We start from the raw sequence: 24336 nt of genomic DNA, 5'->3' as shown, positions 1-24336 counted from the left end.
CTTTTCCTTTAGCAACTTAATTGGAATTTGGAAGTCACTGTGTTTTAATTTAATACTCCTAAAGAGCAATCAAGTTGCAACAAACAAAATGTCAATAATTCTAGAAAGTCATAGTAAAAACTATTATAGAAGCTTCTCTTGAAGCTATATAATCCATCTTTAGAATTTTAAATAAGAGAAAAATAATTTCACAAAGACAAGCTCAAGAAAGGTATCATCTTCCACATTCTGCCCTTCATTTGAAGGGATGAGAATATCTCAGTTCCTATTTTCTGATTTCTTTTGAAGCATAGATACAGCTTATGTTTCACACTAGCATTTCCTGGACCCCAAAGGAAAGGTAACTCCTTTTATATGCAAAATGGTTTTCTTCTAAACTAATACTGATCAGATTTCTATCTGGTAGAAAGAAAGAAAAGAAAGAGAAAGAAAGAAGGAAGGGAGGGAGGGAGGAGGGAGGGAGAGAGGGAGGGAGGGAGGGAGGGGAGGGAGGGAGGAGGAAGGAAGGAAGGAAGGAAGAAGGAAGGAAGGAAGGGTGAAGGAAGGAAGGAAGGAAGGAAGGAAGGAAGGAAGTTTTCTCTTATTCAAAAAAGTTCTTCCAGAGATGTTTAAACATTTAGCAGCTTATTCATTATAATTATTTTCTCTCCACAACTTCCTCTGAAAATGTGATTCGATCGCTTTCATTTTGGCTGCTCCTACTTCTAGGCTACCAAAAGCAGATTCCTTTTCAAGGCAAAAGAACTTATTTCTCAACCTCTTGCTATCCTAAAGAAACTGAAGACAAAGTAATCAAATGTAAACAATGATTTTTTTTTTTTACCCTACCGAAATAATTCACTGATTCATATTCACCAAGCATCTTTATTCTTCTCTAAAGGATGTCTTTCTAAGGATAAGCAATCTCACTGACATTTTGGTAAGATTTTCCCAAGTCCCTCCAAGATGGTATGACCTCTTGCTTCCTGAAAAAGTGGGAGAGAAACAGTGTCACCAGCAGCCATTTTGCCTCATGAATAAAACCAGCTATTGTCTTCTAGTAGTACATGCTCTCATTTATCTATATGTTTCTTTCATTCTTTCCATTTTATAAAGTCAAGCTTTAAACAGATTTTGAGTATAACTTATCCAAAATATTTTTAAACTGTCTTTTTGAGCAACTGTCTTTAGGGTCTAGTCATTCTGCCAAATCGATGATTTCCAACCACACTTCTAATTAAGAAGAAAAAGACATACCTCCACAACTACTATATCTTATTGGACATACTATAATGACCAAATGTTGATTTAGTAATATATGCACTCTTTCCCACAAACTAATGCGACTTTCAGCTTTTTTTTTTTAAGTTCTTTTAGCTTTGCACATTTAAGTCATAATGCCGTTCATAATAACAAATTACATGGAAAAAATATATTCATTAGGAGACAATTCTTCAACTGTGTGTTGTTTCTAGGTTGTACACTAAGGGCTTTGTCATTAAAAGGCCACATCCATGCAGGATGATGGCATCTGCTGCCAGGATGAGTAGAAATTACCCTAAATCATAAAAAATAAAAAACCTACATGATCTCACTTGGCCCTTGCTTTCGTCCTGTTTGAAGAAGGTCTGCGAAAGGCACATGATTCACTCTGGGATGAGATTTAGTATTACCAATAGAACCTCCTTGTTCCATTTTTACTTTCCTCTCTCAAAGTAATTTCATGGATAGTCCTTACAGTAAATGGTCTCCAAAAATCCTTATAGTCCCCTCCACAGTGTCCAATAATTCAATGTTAAATCAGTGAAATGGCATCTCTCATTGCCGCTTTCCCTGTGTGCACTCTTTTTAATTCTTCCCTTCCCCTCAGTACAGTACCACAGGGATGTTGAGTCTTCCCACCAATCAAAACCTCTTCTCTAATTGTGAAAAATCTAAATTCCAAGAACTTGGCAGTACAGAGGCTGTTAGTTAGGCCAGATTCATAAGCATTCCAAATGTGGCCTAAAGAATTGCTAAGTAGCTAAAAGTTTTCTTTGAAGAGTTTGTAATTTAAAAACAGGAAAGAAAAAAATAGGAAATGTTTTATTTTCCCTCACTTAATGTTACATTTCCTTTAATTTATGAATATCTTGATTTAGACATATTAGTATTTCACCCTTTACACTTCCCTGAACACTGGAGTTCAAAAAAAGTTTGACCAAAATTTTTTTTTAACAATGAACAAGTCTTAAATCCATGTTGAATCCCCTATTATGTTTCAAGTAGAAAAAAAAAAAAAGTAAGAACATAGGTTATTATGATACTCCAAATGTGTTGATCTGCCAAATTGTGATCAAATTATATTTGGGGTGTAGTTTTAAAACCACTGCTAAAACAAGATATTTAATTATGTATTTAACTAAAATAAATTATTTCTCTTGTCCAAATATGTTCCTTCATCAATGAACACAAAATAAAATCAAGAAAATTCTGGATTATGTAACTAATGCAACATTTTCTTTTTATTATCATCACTGCTAGAGGGAAAACAACTTGCTTTTCAAATTATAGCAAATCTAGAAAAATAAGCCATTGATACTAAAATGTGTGATATGATTCAACTCTTGCTGATAAATAGGTTATCTCCTTATGACTTTATCATTAAAAAACTAATATTAATTTTTAAAATATCTAGCACATACCACAATAGCTTTCCAAACATTTACACAGGTATAACATCATTCATGCTCCCACAGGACCACTGATGAACAGAAATATTATTAGTATTAGTATCTAATACTAACAATTTAAAGATGGGAAACTGAATTCAGAGATTAAATGATTTGTCTAAATTCTCAGATCCTCCTCATGGTAGAATAGAATTCAAACCTAAGAAAGTAAACAGCTCTTTCCAAAATCCACATTGCCTTTAAAAACTCATTATCGAACACGAATTTCTTCAATGGTTTAACTTCAACCTTAAAATTAAATATGATTTCTAGATAGTCATAGCATAATCTATCAATTTTTTCAACAGTTCGAGATGGGTCTAAGTTTTAAATATTAAAGATAGGAGTTAAAAAATGAGTTAAAAACACTGACTCTTAAGAGCTAGAAAAATCTACTGTGCCTTTCCTAAAAGGTTATACCAAGATCACATTTCAAATGTTACATATTAGTTAGGAATTATAATACACATCTAGGTCTGGCACAAAATATATTTGTTTTACTTGGAGAATTTTTAACTAAAAGCATTTTAGCAATAAATTTTCTAATTTTTGAGAACTATATTAATGACTTTTCAACTTAAAAATTTGTATTTTAAATCCTGCTTATATTGCACCCTGCTTTGTAGACATTTCCATCATTATAACTAATTCTTGTACATTACATACACATTAGACACCACAATTACTCTATAAAGTAGATAACCTACATGTGTGTAAACAAAGGCCATCTAAACTAAAAGCAAATACATTCACAATCAAATTTACTATGAGAAATAGAAATTCAAATACATATACTTTCATGGATGAGATTCACTTATCGGAGCACATTCATTCATGTGTTTATGAAAAAAATACTCATTTTGATAGTTCATTTCATAAACTCTCCCTCTTTTTTTTTTATTTTGTAGCAACATTACTGAAGTATCATTTAAGTACAGTAAACTGGTGCCTTCCCTTTTTGACCCTTCACCATGACCCCCACCCTTGATTTCCTCAGAATCCTTTTGTTCAGGAGCTGACCCCAAAGAAAAGTTTAGACCAGACCAGACTACTGAGGCATGTAAAGGTACTCAGATAATTCTCCTTTTCATCAGTAAATACACTCCACCTAAAACAGTACTAGTATAAAGCCCTGAAATTGTAACCTGAAAAGAGAATAATCTTATGGAAGTACTAAAAATAATTAAGGGATTCATATTTTAAAACATGATTGTAAAGACACAGGACATGTGGCTTCGTGAAGGCTCAGGGTTAGTCGTATTTGGCTGCAGTGCACACATGTTGTCTTCGCGTTTCCAACATCCACTGCCTTCCTTCTTTCTGGCAACAGAGCACTGACAGAGGATGAAGAAGGGCTCTTCTTCTCCCACTCAAAGCATGATGACATCACCTCTGTAATCATAGCATCTCATACCTTGGCCACAGTGTCTGAAGATGAAACCTTTATCCTAGTCATTGCAACAGTGATGACTGCAATAGTACTTCTAGAGTTTGAGGAAATGAGGCACTCTCTTTTCAGCTCCGGTTCTAAGAGGACAGGGTACAGTCAGGCCGAAGCTGAGAGCAGCCATGCTGCCACCAGCGGCAGAAGGCTTGGCTGAGGATGGGACGCATACCAACGATAAAACAGAATCAAGGAGAGTCTAACAACGTCATGCCTGGACTTTTCGGTTTCCTTGATAGCAAAGCTCTCTTCTTTGCTGACAATTGTTCCAATTGTGTTTTCTATTTCTTTCAACCAAAAAAACATCCTGATTAATAAATGGTCTTCAAATTCACTAGTTCTCTGTCATAACAAGGAATGCGGCACTTGTCAAGCTTTCATCCAATTACTCCAATATGACTAGAAATAGCAAATTACCAGTTACTCCAATATGACTAGAAATAGCAAACTGACATAAGCTGTACTATAAGGAATTTATGTTAGCCGAAAAGAAATATCATCTCATAGAGAAATTTTTAAACAAGAGTTTGCAAAGTACTTTTTTATTTTATTTTATTTTATTTTATTATTAGTTCCAATTATACGGTATATTGGTTAGACCTTTATATAGTTTATAAACGATCCCCCTAATTGCTTTCTCTCCTCTGGCTCTCTACCTAGCCATTACATTAATGCTAACTGCATTCCCTATGCCGTGCTCCCCATCCCTGTGACCATCTATCAACTACTAATTTGTACTTCTATAACCCTTCATCTCTTTCTTTCAGCCCCCAAACGCCCCTCTCATCTGGCCATCACCAGATTGTCCTCTATATTTGTGAGTCTGTTTTTGATTAGTTTGTTCTTTTTGTTCCTTAGGTTCCACATATTAAATGAAATCATATGGTATTTATCTCTCTGTCTGACTTATTTCACTCAGCATAGTAACCTCTAGGTCTATTCATGTCATTGCGAATGGTAGGATTTCATTTTTTTGTAATGGCTGAGTAATATTCCATTGTATATACGAACCATAACTTATTTATCCAGTCATCTGTTGCTTCCATATCTTGCCTATTGTAATTTGTGCTGCCATGAACATAGGGATGCACAGATCTTTACAAATTATTGTTTTGGTTTTCTTTGGATAAATACCCAGAAGTACGATTGCTGGGTCAAAAGGTAGATCTATTTTCAAGTTTTCGAGGAATCTCCAGACTGTTTTCCATAGCGGCTATACCAATCTGCAATCCCCCCAACAGTGTATGAGGATTCCTTTTTCTCCACATCCTTGCCAACCCTTGTTGTTCTTTGATTATTGATGATAGTCATTCGACAGGTGTGAGGTGATATCTCATTGTGATTTTAATTTGCATTTCTCTGATTATTAGTGACCTTGAGCATCTTTTCATATGTCTATTGGCCATCTGCATTTCCTCTTTGGAGAAATATCTGTTCAGGTCTTCTGCCCATTTTTTAATTGGATTTTTTTGTTGTTGTTGACTGCAAAGTACTTTTTAAAAAGTGCTTTTAGTGCTTTAATTTTCAAGGGTTCTTCAATAGTTTATATATATAATACATATATGCACACACACACACACACACACACACACACACATGCATATATACTCCAAGGTTCCAGTAAATAGTAAAATCTCCTTTTATAGCATAACTAAAAGCAGATTAGAGCCTAAATAATTTTTGTTCATTAGGTATATCTAAGAAGAACGAGCAAGATACATTCTCTATTCCTTTTGGATCCCTATTATTTTATCTAGAAATCATTAGTATTTCCAAGAGAAGTAACCATGGTGACTTGATCAGTCAGTTTAAAATATGACAAGACTGTCCTATACAAATTTGTTTATTTGTAAACTGATTAATTATCCACATTAGATAAATATTTTTACTAATCCCCCTAAGAGTAACAGAAGTTCAATTGGAATTCTTGGCCAATAGGAAACTTCACAGAAAGGACAGTAGCACCAGCTGGCTGCCCAGTGGAAATTAGTGAAAAACCTCTATTCTAATGGCGCCAAAGCAAACATTTGTTTTGCCTCAATAAATAAAACAAAATTGTTTTCTTTTACCTCTATATTCTAGTAGGAGATAAATGTTAGCAACTAAAATAACACATTGGCTTTAAAATGTAGCAAGACTTGAAAATTCTAGTCAAGGAAGGTATTGTATGTATATGCCAAACAATTCTAAGCTTATTATTAATGTTGATACAGCTCAGGTGTTTGCATTACATCAAAGGAAAGCATGCATCAAATCACTAATAAAAGATAAATATAAGTGCCTGCAATTTAGTAACATGCATTATCAAAGTAAGGAAGGGGGAAAAAGACCAAACCAAAATAAATAATCGATAAGGCAGTATGCCTTTCAACAGCCTAATAAACAAATACCAGCTTAAAAACTGGTTTACTGCAAAATTTTATAAGCATAATACGGCAGAATTTTTAACATCGATGCAATATGATGTCGGCCGAGCTTCCAAAGACACTCATGCTGATTTTTCAGATATAATAATAGTATTAGTAGTAGTAGTAATAATAATAATAATAATAATAATGGTTTCCACCTATTTAAACTTAAGTACCTGATGCTAAGGGCCTGGTGCTTACTAAGTGTTTTACATACGTCAATTGCCATTAATCATCCTAGTAATACTATAAGCAATAATCCCACTTAATAGATAAAGAAATTGAGGCTCTCAGTACTAACTTACAAAGATCATACGATAAGAGTGGAACTATAATTGAAATCAGCTTTGTCTGAATCAAAAACCCATCTTCTTAAACCATTGTGCTAAAGTATTATTCATTCGTTCAACATATTTCTTGAGTACTGCTATGTGACAGATACTCTGCAATGCATTAGGGACATAGCTGTGAACATAGTCGCTAATCTTACAGAGTTTAAACTCCAGTGGGAGAAACAAACATAATCCAATAATCATAGAAACAGAAGTAAAATTAAAACTACAACTGTGATAAAATCCTTTAAGGTAAAAAAAATACAGTGCTGTATGAGCACACATAAAGCCAAAGGAACTCATACAGTCTGGGACACCAGGAAAAGTTCACTGAAGGTGAGTCACGGAGCTGAAATCTGAATAATAAATTGGTGTTATTTAAGTGAAAAGCATGGAGGTTAAGAGGGGAAATCTACCAGACAGAGGAAAAAGTATGTGAAAAGGTCCTGTGGTAAGAGGGAGCTCAGAAAGGTTGTGCAATGAAAAAGAAAAAAAAAGAAAAGAAAAGAAAAACAGGCATTGTGCCTGAAGCAGAGAGCGGGAGGAAGGGAGCATGGTACAAGATGAGGCTTGTATCTCAGAACTCTGGAAAGCAGGAAATTATGCTGGGCTTAACGACATTTTATCCAAATGTAAGCAAATGAAAGAGAAATTTCTTTCAAGTCTATATGTTCCATTTTTAAAAGTAATGAAGCCTGAAAAGTAACAATGAATATTTTAATCCATAAATTGTTTTCAGGTCTAAAGTGAAACACTAAACAAAGACTTTATCCCTTGGATGATTCTGATGAAAGCTACTTTTTATCCCCACTACAGTGGCTTGATTCAGACTGCCTTCATGTATTACCCTGATTCCTTCCATGCCTACCATTTGCAGCCTTCTTCTACATTCTTTCTCTTTACTACTGTCTGATCTTCCCAGAGCAAAACTTATTTTATTCTCCAGCCTAAAATCCTTCAATGGGTTCACATTGCTTAATGGGGAATATATGATCTGGCTCTTGTTTGCTCACATCTAGTTTTATCTTCTGTTAGATTATAGTAGAGCCAGGATTTGAGGATGTCCAAAAAGCCAGTTCATTTCTTCATGCTCTCTTATTCTTAATGTATTGGCCTCATCAGCATGGTTCAAGATGGATTCTTCCCTGCCCTTATTACAAATAGCTGAATGGGATGAGCATGGATTAGAGGCAGGAGGGCAGTAAAAGCTTCCTTTGAAGGTCCAAACACAAAGTATAGTCTGTGGCCACACCTGGCTGCAAGGGAGGCTGGGAAATGTGGTCTTTATTCTGGGCACTCATAAACTCAAGTATGGAAGAAGGAAAAAATGAATTAGAAGAAATAACTAGTAGTCTCTGATATATTGAAATTAATAAGCATTTTTCTAAATAAATTAAGATTCAAACTAAATGATATGGCTGATATTCTTTAGTTTATTATATTAATCACAACTTCTTTGTTGAACAAATGCACAGTATGAATGTTGATCTACTTTTTTAGAAAATGTTTATAGTATAATTTTAGGGGTATCTATTGCTAAACTAATTGCTGTCTCTTAAAATTTCTACATGACAATTTACCTCAACAATTTTTTATTCAGATTCTCCAATAATTAACAAAGTATTTTTGTACTTGTAATTTGATCATATTTTTAAAGACTGAGTGATTCTCTAGCAGCTAAGACTTTGGCAATAAGCACTTGGTTTCACCCTAACAGGTTAACAGTGACTTCATTTGTACTGATCAGGAAAGAAGGCTCATTTCTCACACAGATTTAGAACTGGAACTCATCTAATAAATCATGTCCTGCCAGGTAAATAGGGAAGAAAGGTAAATAAAGGCCCTTTTCTCACATGTTATCAATCCTAGCCCTGAATACAACAAAATTCCTTTTTTTACCTTCCCTGCTTAAACCTCCACTGAAATTACCCTCTCAAAGCATGGTTGAAGCCAAAAATCTACTTAAAATGCAAATGTTTAAGTAGTTATGTCCTTGATATTAGCAATGACCTTGAACATTTTAGTCAAACACAAGTAACTAGTCTTTAAATCATTAACTTACTTTGAATTTCTAATGTAACTGCACTTGGTGATTTGGGTAATAGATTTTATTAAGCCACTATCTCTACTTGATATAATATACTTCAGCTGGATTGATTTGGATGTTACAGAAATGAAACAAACTTTGATAATATTTGGTATCTTTCATCTCAAAATTTCTTTCCTAAAGGTATTACATTTTAAAATATCTATCATAGAGGATTATAGCATGTTAGAACTAAAGGGAATAGAATGAGGTTGTTTTAAAATATTTTAAATTATTTTGTAATTTGTACATACCTATACTTTTCACTTTATTTCTCTGTACAATATACAAATATACTCTCAAAGAAGTTCTCATTTGTACATCGCTACCAATGAGGATTCCAAGAATAAGAGTGAATAATAATACTGGAAAATTAAAAGTTTTAAAAGAGAAGAACCAAACATGTATCTTTTGGAATGAGCTTGAGTCAAAACACATTATAACAGACTTAGTCAATAGATAGAATACAATTAATGAAGAGCAAAAATACTGGCCATTTGTTCTCCTCAGCCTATATTTACATGCCTATCCTTTTCGAGACACATTCCTAATTTTCAAAAAGAAAAATAACAACTTGTCATATGTCCACTTACATATTTCTTAAGTTCTATAAATTTCACAACTACTCTCTGGTTTCGTATTTGCAAATTATTTCCAACTAAACTTTTCTGCCAATAACAGTTATAGTACAAAATGTTTTCCTGGATGTTTTATATATTATCCACCAAAAAGAAGGGCTGATTTCAATTAAAAAATGGTCTCACAAAATGCTTACAAATTTACTCTCACATGTAAAAACAAAGCTAAACTTTCAGAAATATCAATTTTTCTTTAATGTGGCTATAACGTGTAAACCATTAAATAAAGCTATAGAGTTACTTTTTCCAGACTGTAAGTTTTATCAGATGTTGGGCTGGGCAGGTGCAGAGATATAACCCAAGAGATTATTTAAGTACCTATTATAGCGAGATTAGATGGCACCATAAATCCAATGATAACTTTCATCCATTTTAATTATATGGAGTCTCAAAACATTTAATAAGTACAAACAATTACATTGACTTTTTTCCAGAAAGGAACTTATGTTAACAGCTACTTAGAGATTTGAGAATATGTATATCCTAGTTCAACAAATATTCATTCAATAAATATTTATGAAGCCAAGCCCTTGAGATATTCAATGACAAAAGAAAGATCCCTGCCTTCAAAGAGGTTACATTCTACCAAGGGTAGACAATGACAAATACTGGATACAATAAACAGTAAAATATATTGTATGTAATAAAATGATGTGAAAAAAAAACATAAAGTAGAACAGGGAAGGCTGAGGCAAAATGTTAAATATGTCACCATATGATCCAGCAATTCCACTGCTAGGTATATATCCAAAAGAATTATGCACATATATTCACATGGAAACTTATACACAAATATTTATAACAGCATTATTAATAAAAGTCAAAAAGTAGAAACAACTCAAATGTCTATCAACTAATGAATAAACACCATGTGCTGGATCCTTACAATAGAATATTATTTAGCAATAAAAAGGAATAGAGAGTACTGATACATGCTCCAACATGGATGAAATCTTGAAAACATTAAGTTAATAAAATTAAGCCAGACACAATAGAACAAATATTATATGACTCTACTTATATAAGGCACCTAGAATAGGTAAATTCATAGACAGAAAGTGGGCCAAGAGCTGTGAAGGGGATGGGGGGCAGGGGAGACAGATGAGGAGTTATTGTCAAAAGGGTACAGAGTTTCTATTTAGGATGAAGGAAAAGTTCTGGAAATGGATAGAGGTGACAGTGGCCCATATTGTTAATACACTTAATGCCACTGAGTTTTACACTTAAAAATGGTTAAGATAGTAAATTTTATGTCATGTGTATTTTATCACAATTTATTTTAAAAGGCATTAGGTAGTTACTGTTAAATTATCTACTACATGATGATATCTGAGCGCATGCCCAGGTCCTTTTTGCTGTCCTTCCTCCATATCACACTCCCCCAGGAGAAGGCAGAGCCAAGTAGGACCAAACTCTATCACTCTTTATTGGGAAATTTAAGAATTTCAAAGACACACAGTATACAAATTGCTATATCTGAGTCATGTAAATGGCAGAGCCCAGGGAGACAGAAGGTTCTGCTTTTGAGATTCCCACAGCAGCTGCGAGTTTCTGCCTTTCTTAACGCTCAGTTATTGAGCTCATCAATCAATTTTTTGGAGTTCCTCCAGTATCCTTGTAATAAATTTCTTTCTCTGCCAAAGTTATCCAAAAATGATATCTGCTCCTTATAAACAAAAGAAATTTACTTCTAATATAATATAATCTTTTAATTCTTAAGCTTTATCCATAAGGTAGTGATATATAAGTATCCTTTGCTTTCCGAATCCTTTGGGCTTTTGAGATCAGATACTAAGAATTAGGATAACAGGATATCTATAGATTGTTTTTAGAGAGTTCTGAGACAATTCAATACAAGGCTTGCAAATAATTTAACTAAATGTGAGTTGGAACATAAGTTGGAAAGCATGTTATTCTCTTAAAATTTTACAAATAATACACTTCGATTTGCCACTAGAAAACTTAATCAACAACTTTTTAATTCAGTTTTGTTGTTTTTGTTTTTTTGTTTGTTTTGGGGGGCTTTTATATTTAGCTCTCATCTATATAATTTCTTACATAATTTAAAGAATCTTCTTTTCAGCAGGAGATAATATGTGGCAAGCAATAGTGTCTGCCCTTAGTGAGTGTTTCATAATTAGTCATTACTACAAGGTCTTGGAGAGCTAAACATCTAGGAATTACTTAATTGAAGATCTCTAGAACTGTATGGGGAAATGTTTGGATAACTAGTATATAATAAAAGTCCGTTATTTTATAATTTTCCACAGGTTTTTATTATATTTTAACAGTGGCTCAAACATCTTAGTAATAGATAGAACCTCAATAATACAAGTTTGAATTCTAAGAATTTAGATATGATTATAGATTCTTTGCTCACTTCCTAAGTCTTTCCTTGCATTCACGGGAATCTACCTATGGCCTTTATCACTTGTTAAAATACCAAAAGGTTATAGTGAACTCTGTATATACCAGAAAGGTATTCTGTATCATGTGGGTGGGAGATAGAGAGAGAGAAAAGGAGGGAAGAATTTAGGGAGGGAAAGAGAGATAGAGAAAGAGAGAAATGAACAGTCATAGGAACTATGAAGCAAAAACATTTAGAATTATTTTAGGTGAAAAATTGTCCTTACTCTCAAAGCTTCTAGAGATCTATAAAACTTTAAGTTCATTAGTAATAAAGTAAAACTATGAAACATTGGGGATGGGGAGAAACAAGGGGGAAAGAAGTAAAAATGGAATATCCAAAGGAGTTAGAAACACTGCATAAATTCTCCCAAATAATTGCCAAATTTCTTCTTGACTGGGCTTTATACACCTGTTCTCATTATCTCAGGTATCAGTAAATTCAGCGTACATAACAAGGATTGAAAGCAGTCTAAATAAACTCAGAGGTTCTGAATCTAATTTAAAGTTCTCGCGTTTGGTAAGTAAACATAAAATGTATTCTTAGATTTTGTCTTCTGTTTTTGCATATCCCAATAATAACAAATACTTAGCTTTATTTCTTTGGAGCTATTAGAATGGAGAATAAAAGTTCATCGATTTTTTTTCCAATGAAAGAAAAAAGTACCAAGAATATGTGATCAAATTATTGGTATAGAATTGAGACAAATAGCCATCTTAATGATCCTTCAAAATTCAGCTCAAATACCACCTCCTCCTTGAAGCCCTCCCCAGTTAATAACAACCTGAGAGAAAGAATCCTCTTCTGGCTCCCTATGATACTGTCTTCAATCATCATTATGGCATTTGAAAAAAAAAATGTTTTATGTTGTGGTTATTCAATACTGGTCTTATCTCCATTACTAAATAACTACTACATTGATTTCACAATTATTTATTAAACATCTACTATGTACCAGAAATTCTGTGAGGTGTTGAACATACAAGGATTAAAAAGACAGAGTCTGTTCCTTATCTTGTGGCATTTACAATACTGAGAGCAAAGGTGTCAAATGCCTTTATGTCTCCCATAGAGACTAGCCAAGTGTCATACTACAAATTCTCAAATAAAGTTTGATTTTTTGAGATAATAATAAAATACAGCTTAATATCTGGCATCTCTTCATACTGTATCCCAGCACATATTTGTTGAGTAAATTAAATATTTATTGAGTGAATCAATGATTCAGTCTGTAGCATGCTCCAGTACAAACCACATCACCAGAAACATCACATGGATTTGATTTATGGTGTGAACACGTTTTCAATTTTAAGATTAAATTTTTTCTGAATAACCTGATCATTCAACTTATTCTTAATTAAAGGTTGGAGATCTGTGGGTGTTTGTTAGTATAAACTATAAAATAGCTATTGTTAACCGATTATTGATTTGAATTTTGAAAGAGCTAATCCACCTACTTCAAAGATATTCAATAAAAAAAAACAATCACTTGATTTAATCACATGCGCATACACACACACACACACACACACACACACACTCACAAACTAATACCTATAGAAACTAATTCAGACAATAAAAGTATCATAGTGAGTACTAAGATCACTAAAATGGACAAGTCAGCCATGCTAATGTATATACTTCTTACACATGTAAACAGACTTCTAAAATTAAACAGACTATATATATGCCGCATAAATTAAATCAATCATTCATAATTGCTCAGCATTGCTGACCAGACAAACACTTTCCATAATACATTTTAAAAGACCAATAATAACCAGGAACAAATTTTTTTTATAGTAAATGTATGACCATCTATTTAAGTAACATGCAATTTCCTAGTTTGTGGTTTTCCTCCACTGACCATGACCAGGAAAATGCTTTATTTATGCTTTTTAAAATAAATATTGTTGATTAACAGTAATAAGAAATTGAAGAATCCTTAAAAACATTATTTTCATTGTAGTTAACTTTCCTGAATATAAAAGTAATAGATGTCTAATTAATGAAACATATATAGAATCTGAAAAATATGTGCAGTGTAAAAATTAAAATTACCCATCTATTCATCATGCAATGTCAACACTATTAACATGGTGTTCTATTTTCTTTCACTATTTTCCATGTGTCTTATGTTATATATTTTTAATTAGAATTATGGTTTCTTAAAGTCATATATTGAAAACTTTCCCACCTAAATCTGTAACCAGAAAGATAACCATAAAAAAAGGTATCGACACATGTGAAAGGCACAGTTTTACACATTAAATAAATGAATAAATAAGTAAATGATCATTAAAGTTTCACTACTATAATTATAATTTAGTGTGAGTATCCATCGCTGAATCTGATGTAAAAAAAAAAAGGAAAATTTATTCTTATGTTATTATGCTCTAAATTTGTCATAAAAGTCCACTGTTATTTCTTCTTCTATATTTATATTTGAAGCCACATCCTGTGCCTAAAATTTAAATTTTAAAGTTTGCATCTATAATATTGTCTATTATCTATAATAGTTATCCACGTACTATCTGTACAAGAACAGTTCCTAAGGGAAAATGTGATTATTGAAACCTCTACCTATTAACAAAAATTTAGAATGAGACCAAGCAGTTGTCTCTGAACTCTACTCAACCGAAGACAAGCATCAGAGGCACTGAGGAGGTATGGTTGTTTACCTGAGTTCTCCAACAGAGGGTCTAGAAGCTGCAGTGTTATTTATGGAATGACTTCTAAGTTTAAAAAACAGTCAACCTTTCAGTTTAAAATAGACTTTATGTTCACCACTTCAGAAACTGTCTTTGTACTTAAATTAAGCTGACTTCAAGTTCCATAACATGATGCTACTAACCCTTAGACTTTTCAAACAACTCAATATTCTCCACTAAACATATATGCAAATGTCCAATGGATTTTTAGATATTTTTATTATAATAACATATGTCTTAGTCAAAACAAAGCTAAGTTCATATACCTAGTTATAGCCAGAAATTATGGTTGTTACTTGGAAGGGTTCTATTTGAAAGATATAGATAACTAATGAATTATGTAAAAACAAAAGCTGACAATAAACATTCTTTGCTTCATCTATGACTCTTTATTGATCAAACTGTCCTATTAAGAGAAAGACTTTTAAAACTATAATAAGAACAGCATAATTAAGTAAAAAGAAAAGGTAATAATAAATCCACAAACATTTAGTTATCAAAAAGTTTAAGCAGAAAAAAGATCAGGAAGGGAAATTCAAGGGATAATAATTCGGAACAATAAAATGTAAGCATTTACACACTTTTGTTCATCTGAAGAATTAAGTCAGAATTATAAACCATGTGACCCAACCCCCATCACCATACCTGATGTCCCTCTTTGAACATGGAAACAAAGAAATTGAGAAGGTCACTGAATTGGCCAAAAATCAAGCAGTAGGCAAAAATAAGGGCCCCAATCTTTCGTCATTCTGGCTAAGACACTATAGTCATGAGCCACTTAACGACAAGGATACAGTTAGAATTGTGCAGTTAAGCGATTCTGTCATCATATGAGCATCATAGAGTGTACTTACACAAACCTAGATGGAATAGCCTACTACTGTACAGTAGGTTTGTTCACACCAGTAGCACTACAAACATGAGTAATGTGGTGCGCTGAGTTGTTACCATGGTTAAGAAGTCACTAGGTGATAGGGATTTCAGCTCCATTATAATCTTCTGGGACCACCATCATATATGCAGTCAGTCATTGAATGAAGCCTCATTGTGCCTCATGTGACTATTACGATGCTTTGCAGTCACTGCATCAATACGTGATTGCCTGACAGTTTTCTGAGACCTTAACTAGAGAGTGTTGATCCTTGGTAGATCCTGAGAAGAAACCTCAAGCCAAAGGCAGCAATCACTTAAACATACATAGACAGACACACATACATGCAAATACATATATGCACACTTGTCATTTATCAACCTCTCAAACACACAGAGAATAGACAATGAAGGAATTATATACCTTTTACTTATTCTACTATCCCACTCATCCTGGAAATTCTGCTCACTCCCACTGCGTAGTACCTGACCAGTGATCAAGCTGATATACTCAGAAATATGAAATATCAGATGTGGCAAGGAGCGGGGAAATAAATCTTAGTATAAAGAAAATGGAGGTAGTGGGACGGCACAATTAACACTGCATATGAAATTATAAGGTATATTCCAAAACTTCCTCCTTACCTTATAAAAGAAAAATGAAAAGTATAACCCAAAAATGTACCAGTAGCAAATAAATAATTTATTTAAAACATATCACCATCTTCATTCAATAAGATTTAAAGCAGTTTTTCTTAAGTGACTATAACTATGCCTTAAATAGATACTTAGATGAAAAATTAAGTTAGAAAATATAAAGCAGACCCCTTTTGTACTTACACAAACTCTACTTCAGTTAGCAACGATTCAAGATTCAGAAACATCAGGGAAATACTCGTTAAAGAATAACTGAAGGAAAAAGGGGAAATGCAAATCTTTGAAACTGGGGCATTCTAATTTCTCATAGACTGAAAAATCAAACTTAAAAGCTAGGTCACAGAACCTAAGAAAATCCTGCCACATTTAGTTTAAGGCCTCTAAAATAGGCCTGCTAAACTCTAATATAGTGAACCCAGTATTTTTCCAGCTGAAAAATGTGTTACCTTACTGCAAAAATTCTCTAAAGCTAAATAATAACAATGCATATCCTCCTGAACTTATTTACACATTAAATACTAAAATCAAACAATTGACTTGTACATATATATCTATTACCTTAAAATGCTGTGTAAACTCAGTTCTCATTAACTACCCTCTTAAGTTGAATTTTGAAAACCATAGTGCTCTCAAAAGTGTCAAAGAGCAAATAAGAATCAGAAAATTTAAGTCTAATTTTTGGCTTTTCTAATATTACAGTGGAACAAACTATTTTGGCTAAATAGATATAATGCTAATATCTCCAATCCAGCTTGCAATTCACTTTAAAAATCCACAAACCTTTTGAAGAAATTTAAGGACCACAAAAATAGGTATAATGTTTCCTAGCAACTTACTAAAAAAAAAAAAAAATCGGGCTCATTTGTCTCTTTCATTCATTTTTATAATACCCCAGGGAGGTGGGTATAGCATATACTCTCCTTCTTAGTCTCCAGAAAGCCGAGCTGACATGAAAAGAGAATAAATGACATGAACAAGATCATATAGCTAATTAGCACCTAAGACAGTAAGATCTCTAACTAACAGAAGAGCAAGGAAATTCAACTAGAATTATGCACTCTCTGATACTGAAAGTGTATAAATAATTACCTTACAACAATATAATAGAAAATAATAACTACCATGCTCCTTTGATTGCAAAATAAGTATCTATCAATTGCCTTCTAAGCTAATAAAGTAGGTGATGCTACTCTGCCTAGATAACATTTCATGTGGCATGGCCATGTCTCTGTGAGCTTTATAACTCCTAAAAATCTTAGGGTAATGTGGTTCCATAGGTTCAAGAAAAAGACTATCTAATCAAAGTACCGAGCTTTCCAATAGCAGCATTTCTAGAGGTCCTACCTCACCTTAGAATCAGCTGCACAGAAGTCTTGTCATGTTAACCTCGACAAGACTGTTAACAGAAAAATAATTGTTATTTTTAACAAACACATTCTAAGGAAACTCAACATTCAAAACATCAGCAAGAAATACTGAATACAAATAAGAAATATTTATGCAAACATATGTGCTATATGAAAGGTCAAGCTTATTTTTTATTGAAGTCTTAAAGATTACCGTGTGTAACCAAAGAAACTCTCACTTGGCTGGGAATCTAGAGACATAGTTACAGTTCCAACTTTGGCATTAATGTCCTCCGTTTCTTGAGTAATTCTCTTTATTTCTCTTCCCCTCAGTTTCTGTATCTCTAAAATGAGCAGGACAGACTCCACAACTGCTAAAGTTGTAGCTTCCTGACTTCCCATCTAAAGTCATATGTATATAGTTAACCATACATATAACTTTGCTGAATAAGACACTACAGAAACATGACCTTTTATCCAGGTTTGATACTCTATTCCTAATCCTTTTTATTATCTTGCCTCAAGTATATAACTATTGCTCACAGTTAACACTTTATGTAAGTGCTTATTAAGTTCCAGATACTTTACATATATTAATTTACTCTTTCTCACCACAAGGCTCTGAGATAGAAACCATTATTATTCCTGTTTTCGAGATCTGAAGAAACTGAGATACAGATGGATTACGTAATTTGCCCCAGGTCATAAGGTTCACAGGTGGAAAAGCCAGGATTTAACCAGGAGCTTTGGGCTCTGAAGCACCCCCTGCTTAACTACCTCATTACACACTAAGAGAGACTCTATGAAGGGGAGGGGTGAAATGAAGCAGAGTACATCTGCAAAATGCTGTTGGGGACCCAAAAACTGAACTTACACTATGAATTCTCTCAGAAACAAATGGTAGTTCATGATTTACAAACTCAGCATAAGCACTTGCCACTTTTTTCCTCCATGCTTCATTTTCACAAGTAAATAACATGGATCTTAAAGAGATTAAATCTACCTTCCTTTTTTCACCCACTTGGGGAGATGCACAAATAACAGAAACAATGGAAGTTCTAGTGACATCCACGCCTTCTGTTAAGTAGGCACCACTCCGTTATCACATAGCTGGAAGTCACGGTCCAGGGACACCGCATGTTAAGTCATGTACCCTAAAACCTAACAGCAGAAAACAGTGACCAGCCATGAGCAGAAACAGCAGTTCTACAGCCTGAATCCTCTGAGTGAGAAGTCTATGGTGCTGTGACCATGAAGTAACAAAAAAAAAAAAAAAAAAAAACCATGCACATCAAATATATTGCAGTGTGCATTTAAACTGCGAGGTAGTATTCTCAATCAAGACAGAAAATCAAGGCAAGCTCAGTTAACCATCTAGCACACTGTCTGTATGGATATGTGTGCATATATATGTATCCCATTCATAAATCAATTTGAACTTCAAGAGCACTACACTTGGCTGAATTCCAGGAGAGGTTTAGCATTTCAGTGGGCCAAGGCCCGGGAAGTGGAGAAAGCAGGTCTGAGTTCAAGCACCCGGGAGGCCAAGATCTCGGAGGGTCCCTGCGTTAAGGAGGCTCCTAGGCTGCCCCGACCGCGGGGTGAGTCCAGGTTTGGCAAGGCCAAAAGGAAATTACTTCAGCGAAGAGGGCATGGGGAGCTGCTCCCGTAGGGCAAAGCCACATTCTGGCTCAACACTTCGCTTGAGTTTCATGTCCAGGGCCACGAACTTATATCGCCTTCTCTTACAAACCCGGCTCAGAGAGACATAGGCCAAGAGCGGTAGCGAGAAAAGATGGGGAGAGATGTGTTGTTTTACCTTTAAGGGAAAACAAACATTGTAATCAAAACAACCCATGGAGAAGCCAGCGAAGACTTCTTCGCCGGGCCTGTCTCAGGGTTTTTGAATCACTTCCTCCTTTTCGGATGTGTCTCTGAGTTTCTGATTATGAAGTTGCTGAGAAAGTCTTGCCTCTCGGGGCAGCTTCCTGCGAGCGATCGAGCCGAGGGCACAGCGCTGTCCGCGGGCGCAGACGCTGCCCAGCGGCCGGGCCGCGCTCGGCGAGAGCGGGAGGACGCGGAGGCGCGTGGAGGGACAGGGATGGGCTCCGCGGAGACAGAGCGCCGGCGCTGCCCAGCCCGCCCCGGCTTACCCCAGGGTGCTGATGAAGCCGTTGACCGAGCCCTCCGCGTACAGGGACACGATGTCCCCTATGTAGAGGAAGCTGGACATTTTATCAGACATGCTGCTTCATGCTCCAAAGTAGACGTCCTTCCTCTTCTCTGCGCCCTCGCCGCCCTCTCCCGGGAGCCGCCGCCGCAGGGGCTGAACGGAGCCCACGGCTGCAACGCCAAGAGCGGCGGCGGAGGGCACGGCCCGAGCGACCGAGTGTCGGGCTCAGTTCTGCCGCGCGCCGGGAGAGCCGGCCAGGAGCGACGCCGCAGCCGCAGACACCCCGCGACGTGCGCAGCCCGGGCACCCCAAGAGCCGCCGCCGCCGCCGCCGCGGCAGGTTTCCTGTTCCTTTCAGAAGTTTTCTCTCCAACACCTTTGCTCCTCCTCCTCCTCCCACCTCCTCCTCGCCCCCTCCCTTCTCTGCGCCCTGCCGTAGCCGTCACCGCCACCGAGAGGGAGCTAGTGGCTGCAGAGCCCCTTGGTGCCCCCGGGGGAATTTTTGGACCAGGTGGCGGTGCCCATTGAGCGAAGGGGAGGAGAAGAGCCCGGGGCGGGAGGCCAATCAGGGAGCGGCGGCAGGGGGCGGAGCTGGGCCGGGGCGGGGCACTCGGGGCAGGCCCGGCCACCCGGGAAGCCGCGGCGGTGGCCGCTTGGACCCGTGCGCTAATGGAACACGGGGAGGCGCTGGAGGGGCGGCGGGGGCCCGGAGCCAGGGAGGTTGAGCAGTATAGCTACCCAGGAGAGGCTAGACCTGGGGTGCGACAGTCCACGCCTAGGAAAGCGAAGGATGGCTGGGCCGAGACGCTTTCCCGGAGACTGCAGGAGCCAGTGAGACAGAACTGGAGATGGGCGGGCGTAAAGGACGGGAGCGGTGGTGTGAATCAGCGATACGCCTGGAGGAACCAAAGAGGAGTCAGGGTAGGGTGGGTGGATATTTAGGGGTAGCTAATTTGGTCACTAAGGGAGAGGAAGGTGTTGAAGTAAAGGGAAAAAGTAGAAATAAAATATAAATACATAATAAAGAAAATAAGGGGCGGAAGGAGGGAGGGGAGAAGGAAAGGAGGGAGGAAGGACAGAAGGTAGGTAGGTTTCTATTTAGAGTATGTAGTTTTGGTTTTTGTCTCAAGTATGATGGCGTTAGTGAAACTTGACCTGTCAGCAGATGTCCAGGTGGAGGCCATCCTCCGTGGCGGAAAACATCGCTTGACCGAGCTAGCAATTTTCGTAGCCAACGGTTGGCTGTGAACCTTCTCTTAAGCCTCCAAGGCTGCGCCTCCTGTTGTAAACTCCAAGCCCAAGTTTAACCTTCTAGCTCCCCAGAGACCACTGTCACTGCCTCACTAACAATCTTCGTTTGTTTACTTTTAAAGCTGCTGACTCTTAAAGCTCCAGCTATCATAAATGAAACCGGTGGCTGGACACGTTTCCACACCTTCTCTGTTGCTTTTGTAGCCCTCATCTTAGAATATCATTTTAGAATCATTTTGCTCTGCCTTTCCGCAAGACCCAGAGAGGGAAAGCTCTCTGAGCTGCAGTTATAACACTCCCTACCTACCCAAAGACTGTGACCTATGCAATCCCCACAAAGCAAGGTTTGAAGAAAGGTAAAGAAACTCAAGTCGTGCAGAGGAGTGTGTGCCAAACTATGCAACTGACTAAATTTAAATTTAAATTTAAGTTTAAATTTACGGTTCAAGAATGTCTTATGGGTCAAAAATGGTTTTGGTTGAGACAATCACATAATGAAATATGTGATTTAATATTCAAATGTTGAATATTGAAATAAGCTTAATATTCAAATGTTGGTGTTTAGAAAGCCTGGAGGATATTAGAGAATAGTGTTAGACACAGAATCCAGGAAATGTGGGTGCAAAGCCTGCATGTGTTGAGATAAACTGGACCCAGTCATTGTCCTACCATGCAGCTGGCAGATCTCTCTTTACTTCTGTGTTCTCCTTTGGAAAAGATTATTTAGCAACTTAGAGATGCCTCTGATATTAAACACATGATATTACTGTTGGGAGCCTCCAAGAACTTGGAAAACTGTTTAAAAGCTTGAGTTGGAACAAGATGATGACCCTGGAAATGGAGGTATCTGTTTATCAAAAAAATCCATGGATTATAGTCTATGGTTCCTCATGTTGCACAATTCTGTGCCCTACATACAATGGATGCTCAACAATTATTGGTCAAAGTCATATTTTCTTTGTTTACTATCTGTGGACAACACATTACAAAACAAGTGGTTGATTATTTATGCTAATGGCTAATGAACAGGTACAAACTTCAACCATGTACTCAAGTCTAATGTCTTTTTTCCCCCTAACCCCATTCCCACCATTCACTGCCCACTGAGGTGTCTAATATAGTCTGAGGACTGGATCTGGTCACATTTCTGTGTTGGCATGGCAGACATGGTGAGCCAACCACCAAAGGCTCCTTCCACAGCAGCCAAGCCTCCTAAAAGGGTCTTCTCAGCCTTAGGTTTTATGCTCTATCCTTCCTCTATCCTTCTATTTGCTTAGCTCAGAAACCAAATGGTACTCAAAGAGTCTCCTGTGCAAAAGCCCTACTCATCTTTGCCCTAAAAAAATCTATAGAGAGAAGTAATAAGTAGAACAGAGTGTAACATTTGAAGTGTTTACTCCCAAAGGATTGGATTGACTATATTAAAAGTAAAATTCCAGTAAAGAGTTTTTGCATCGGACTTGTTTTCAGGGTAATTTATATTCAGTGTTCACTTGGTTATGCTCAGATCAGTACTAGAAGTGAAAGGGTTTTCATGTTACCTGTCAACTGAGTCTTTCATGAAGAGCTTTTTAACATGTAACTGGTTTAGTAAGCAGTGTGCTTAATGATGTACAAATAAAATATGGGTTTTTAAATCACTCCCTTGCAATAATCAAATCTACATGTTCTGTTTCTTAATGACATTCTAAGGACAGCCCTTGGATTTCGTTACTTTCAATTGTTAAACACACACTCACGAACCAGTTTAAAATGTTGATCTCTCTTCTAGACGGTCTCAGATCAATGGGATGGCCATGAGGAAGGGGCGTGATCTGTTCTTTTACTTCTACCCACACATCTTCATATTTGAGCTCCTCGGGTGTTGGGATTGAGAAGTCAGATCAGGATCAAAGGGGCAAACATATCATTCTGAACTGGGTGTGTAATTTCAATCCTCTGGACAATTGCTGCTTGTCTGGCCAACACTGACTGATTGAAGAGGGCTTCTTGTCAGGTAGATGTTAAATGGCTCTCTGGTGGGCATATGGGTGAGATTTTTATAGCTTTGAAGGACCTCTCTGTAGTATACAGTTCTTTGAAGTGGAAGAGCTGACCCTAGCCTCACTTCATTCAAACCTGCTTAGCTCTGCCACTGACGGTATACCCACAGGCAGACCTCTTGTGTGGAATTCTAGCAAGTCTGCCCTACTGTTCACCATGGGAAATTCAGGCAGGGCCTGCTTCACGGCCATGCAGCCTGTGCAGTAGCACAGGGCCACATGCTTGAGTTGATGTTTTGCTGGGATCTTGAACTTCTTGATCAATTTTTAGCAAAGGCCTGCCTTTTCATTTTGTACTGGGCCCTGCAAATTATATAACCAGTCTTGGAATCAGACATCCTTACCACACCAGAGTGGGCATATAAACTGCTCCATTGGTCTCCCCATTCCAACAATCTTTCTCTCTCTCTCCACTTCCCTTTTCCCTACTCAGACAGATCAATAAGCCTGATATACCAAGTACCAACCAAGCTATCTTCACTTAGAAAATCAAGGCCAGGTTCCTTCTCTCATGAGTACTACCACTCCTACAAATTTCCCTCCAAAGCATCCTCCATGGAGACAAGGGAAGAACATCCCTCACTACCTTGCTAGGTCAAAAGTGAACCACTCCTGCCAGTACACAATAATCTATATTCACTGTAAAGAATTCTGTTGAATAGTTCTCTAATAAATATACATTAGTCATTTATATTTCTTGCTGTGAAATTTGGGGCAAAAAAAAAAAAATGTTGTGTACTTGAGGCCTCCAGGTACAGCTGGAAAAAGAATGACAGTAAAAAGGAGACTATAGAAAGAAAATCTCATAACTATCCTCAACCACTGTTGTGAGGTAGATTCTGTGGTCACCTCCCTGAAACCTGTCCACCTTTTCCTCATGTCTAACAGCCAGAATAAGGTTAATACAGCTGTAAGCATGACTCCTGACTGGTCTAAACCAGTCCTTCTCTAACCTAAGTATGTATAAGAACCACCTGGAGAGTGGTTCTTATACATAGCTCAAAAAAAAAAAAAAAAAACTAAATAAATAAATAAAACACAGCTCCCAGGGCCCATCCCCTAAGATTCTGATTTAGCAGATTTGAATTGGGGCTTACTAAGATTTCTGAAGAGGGTGGTTGTGTGTGGGCGTTGGTAGGGGGAGGTGAGGTTGAAACCTAGGCTTGTGGGAAGGCCTTGCGAAGAAAATGACTTGTTTTTTATTTTTATTTTGAAATAATCTCAAGCAGAAAAGGTACAAAAAGAGTATATATAACTCTGACCAAAATTAAGCAACTTTTTT

General features: G+C 36.6%; 1 protein-coding gene across 1 annotated transcript in view; it reads right to left on the bottom strand.

The window, feature by feature from the left end:
* The window catches only part of ITPR2 (inositol 1,4,5-trisphosphate receptor type 2), a 421207-nt gene extending 400944 nt beyond the window's left edge, over positions 1-20263 (bottom strand). The window contains exon 1 of the mRNA XM_039882456.1: positions 19743-20263. Coding sequence (XP_039738390.1) covers positions 19743-19834 — 92 coding nt within the window. The 5' untranslated portion in view covers positions 19835-20263. The remainder of the gene's footprint in view (positions 1-19742) is intronic.
* Positions 20264-24336: the final 4073 nt, after the last annotated feature.

Source organism: Pteropus medius, unplaced genomic scaffold, assembly GCF_902729225.1.
Source record: "Pteropus medius unplaced genomic scaffold, Ma_sr-lr_union100, whole genome shotgun sequence".
Lineage (NCBI taxonomy): Eukaryota > Metazoa > Chordata > Mammalia > Chiroptera > Pteropodidae > Pteropus > Pteropus medius.
Note: the sequence above shows the minus strand (reverse complement) of the source record. Positions and strands in the feature narration are given on the sequence as shown.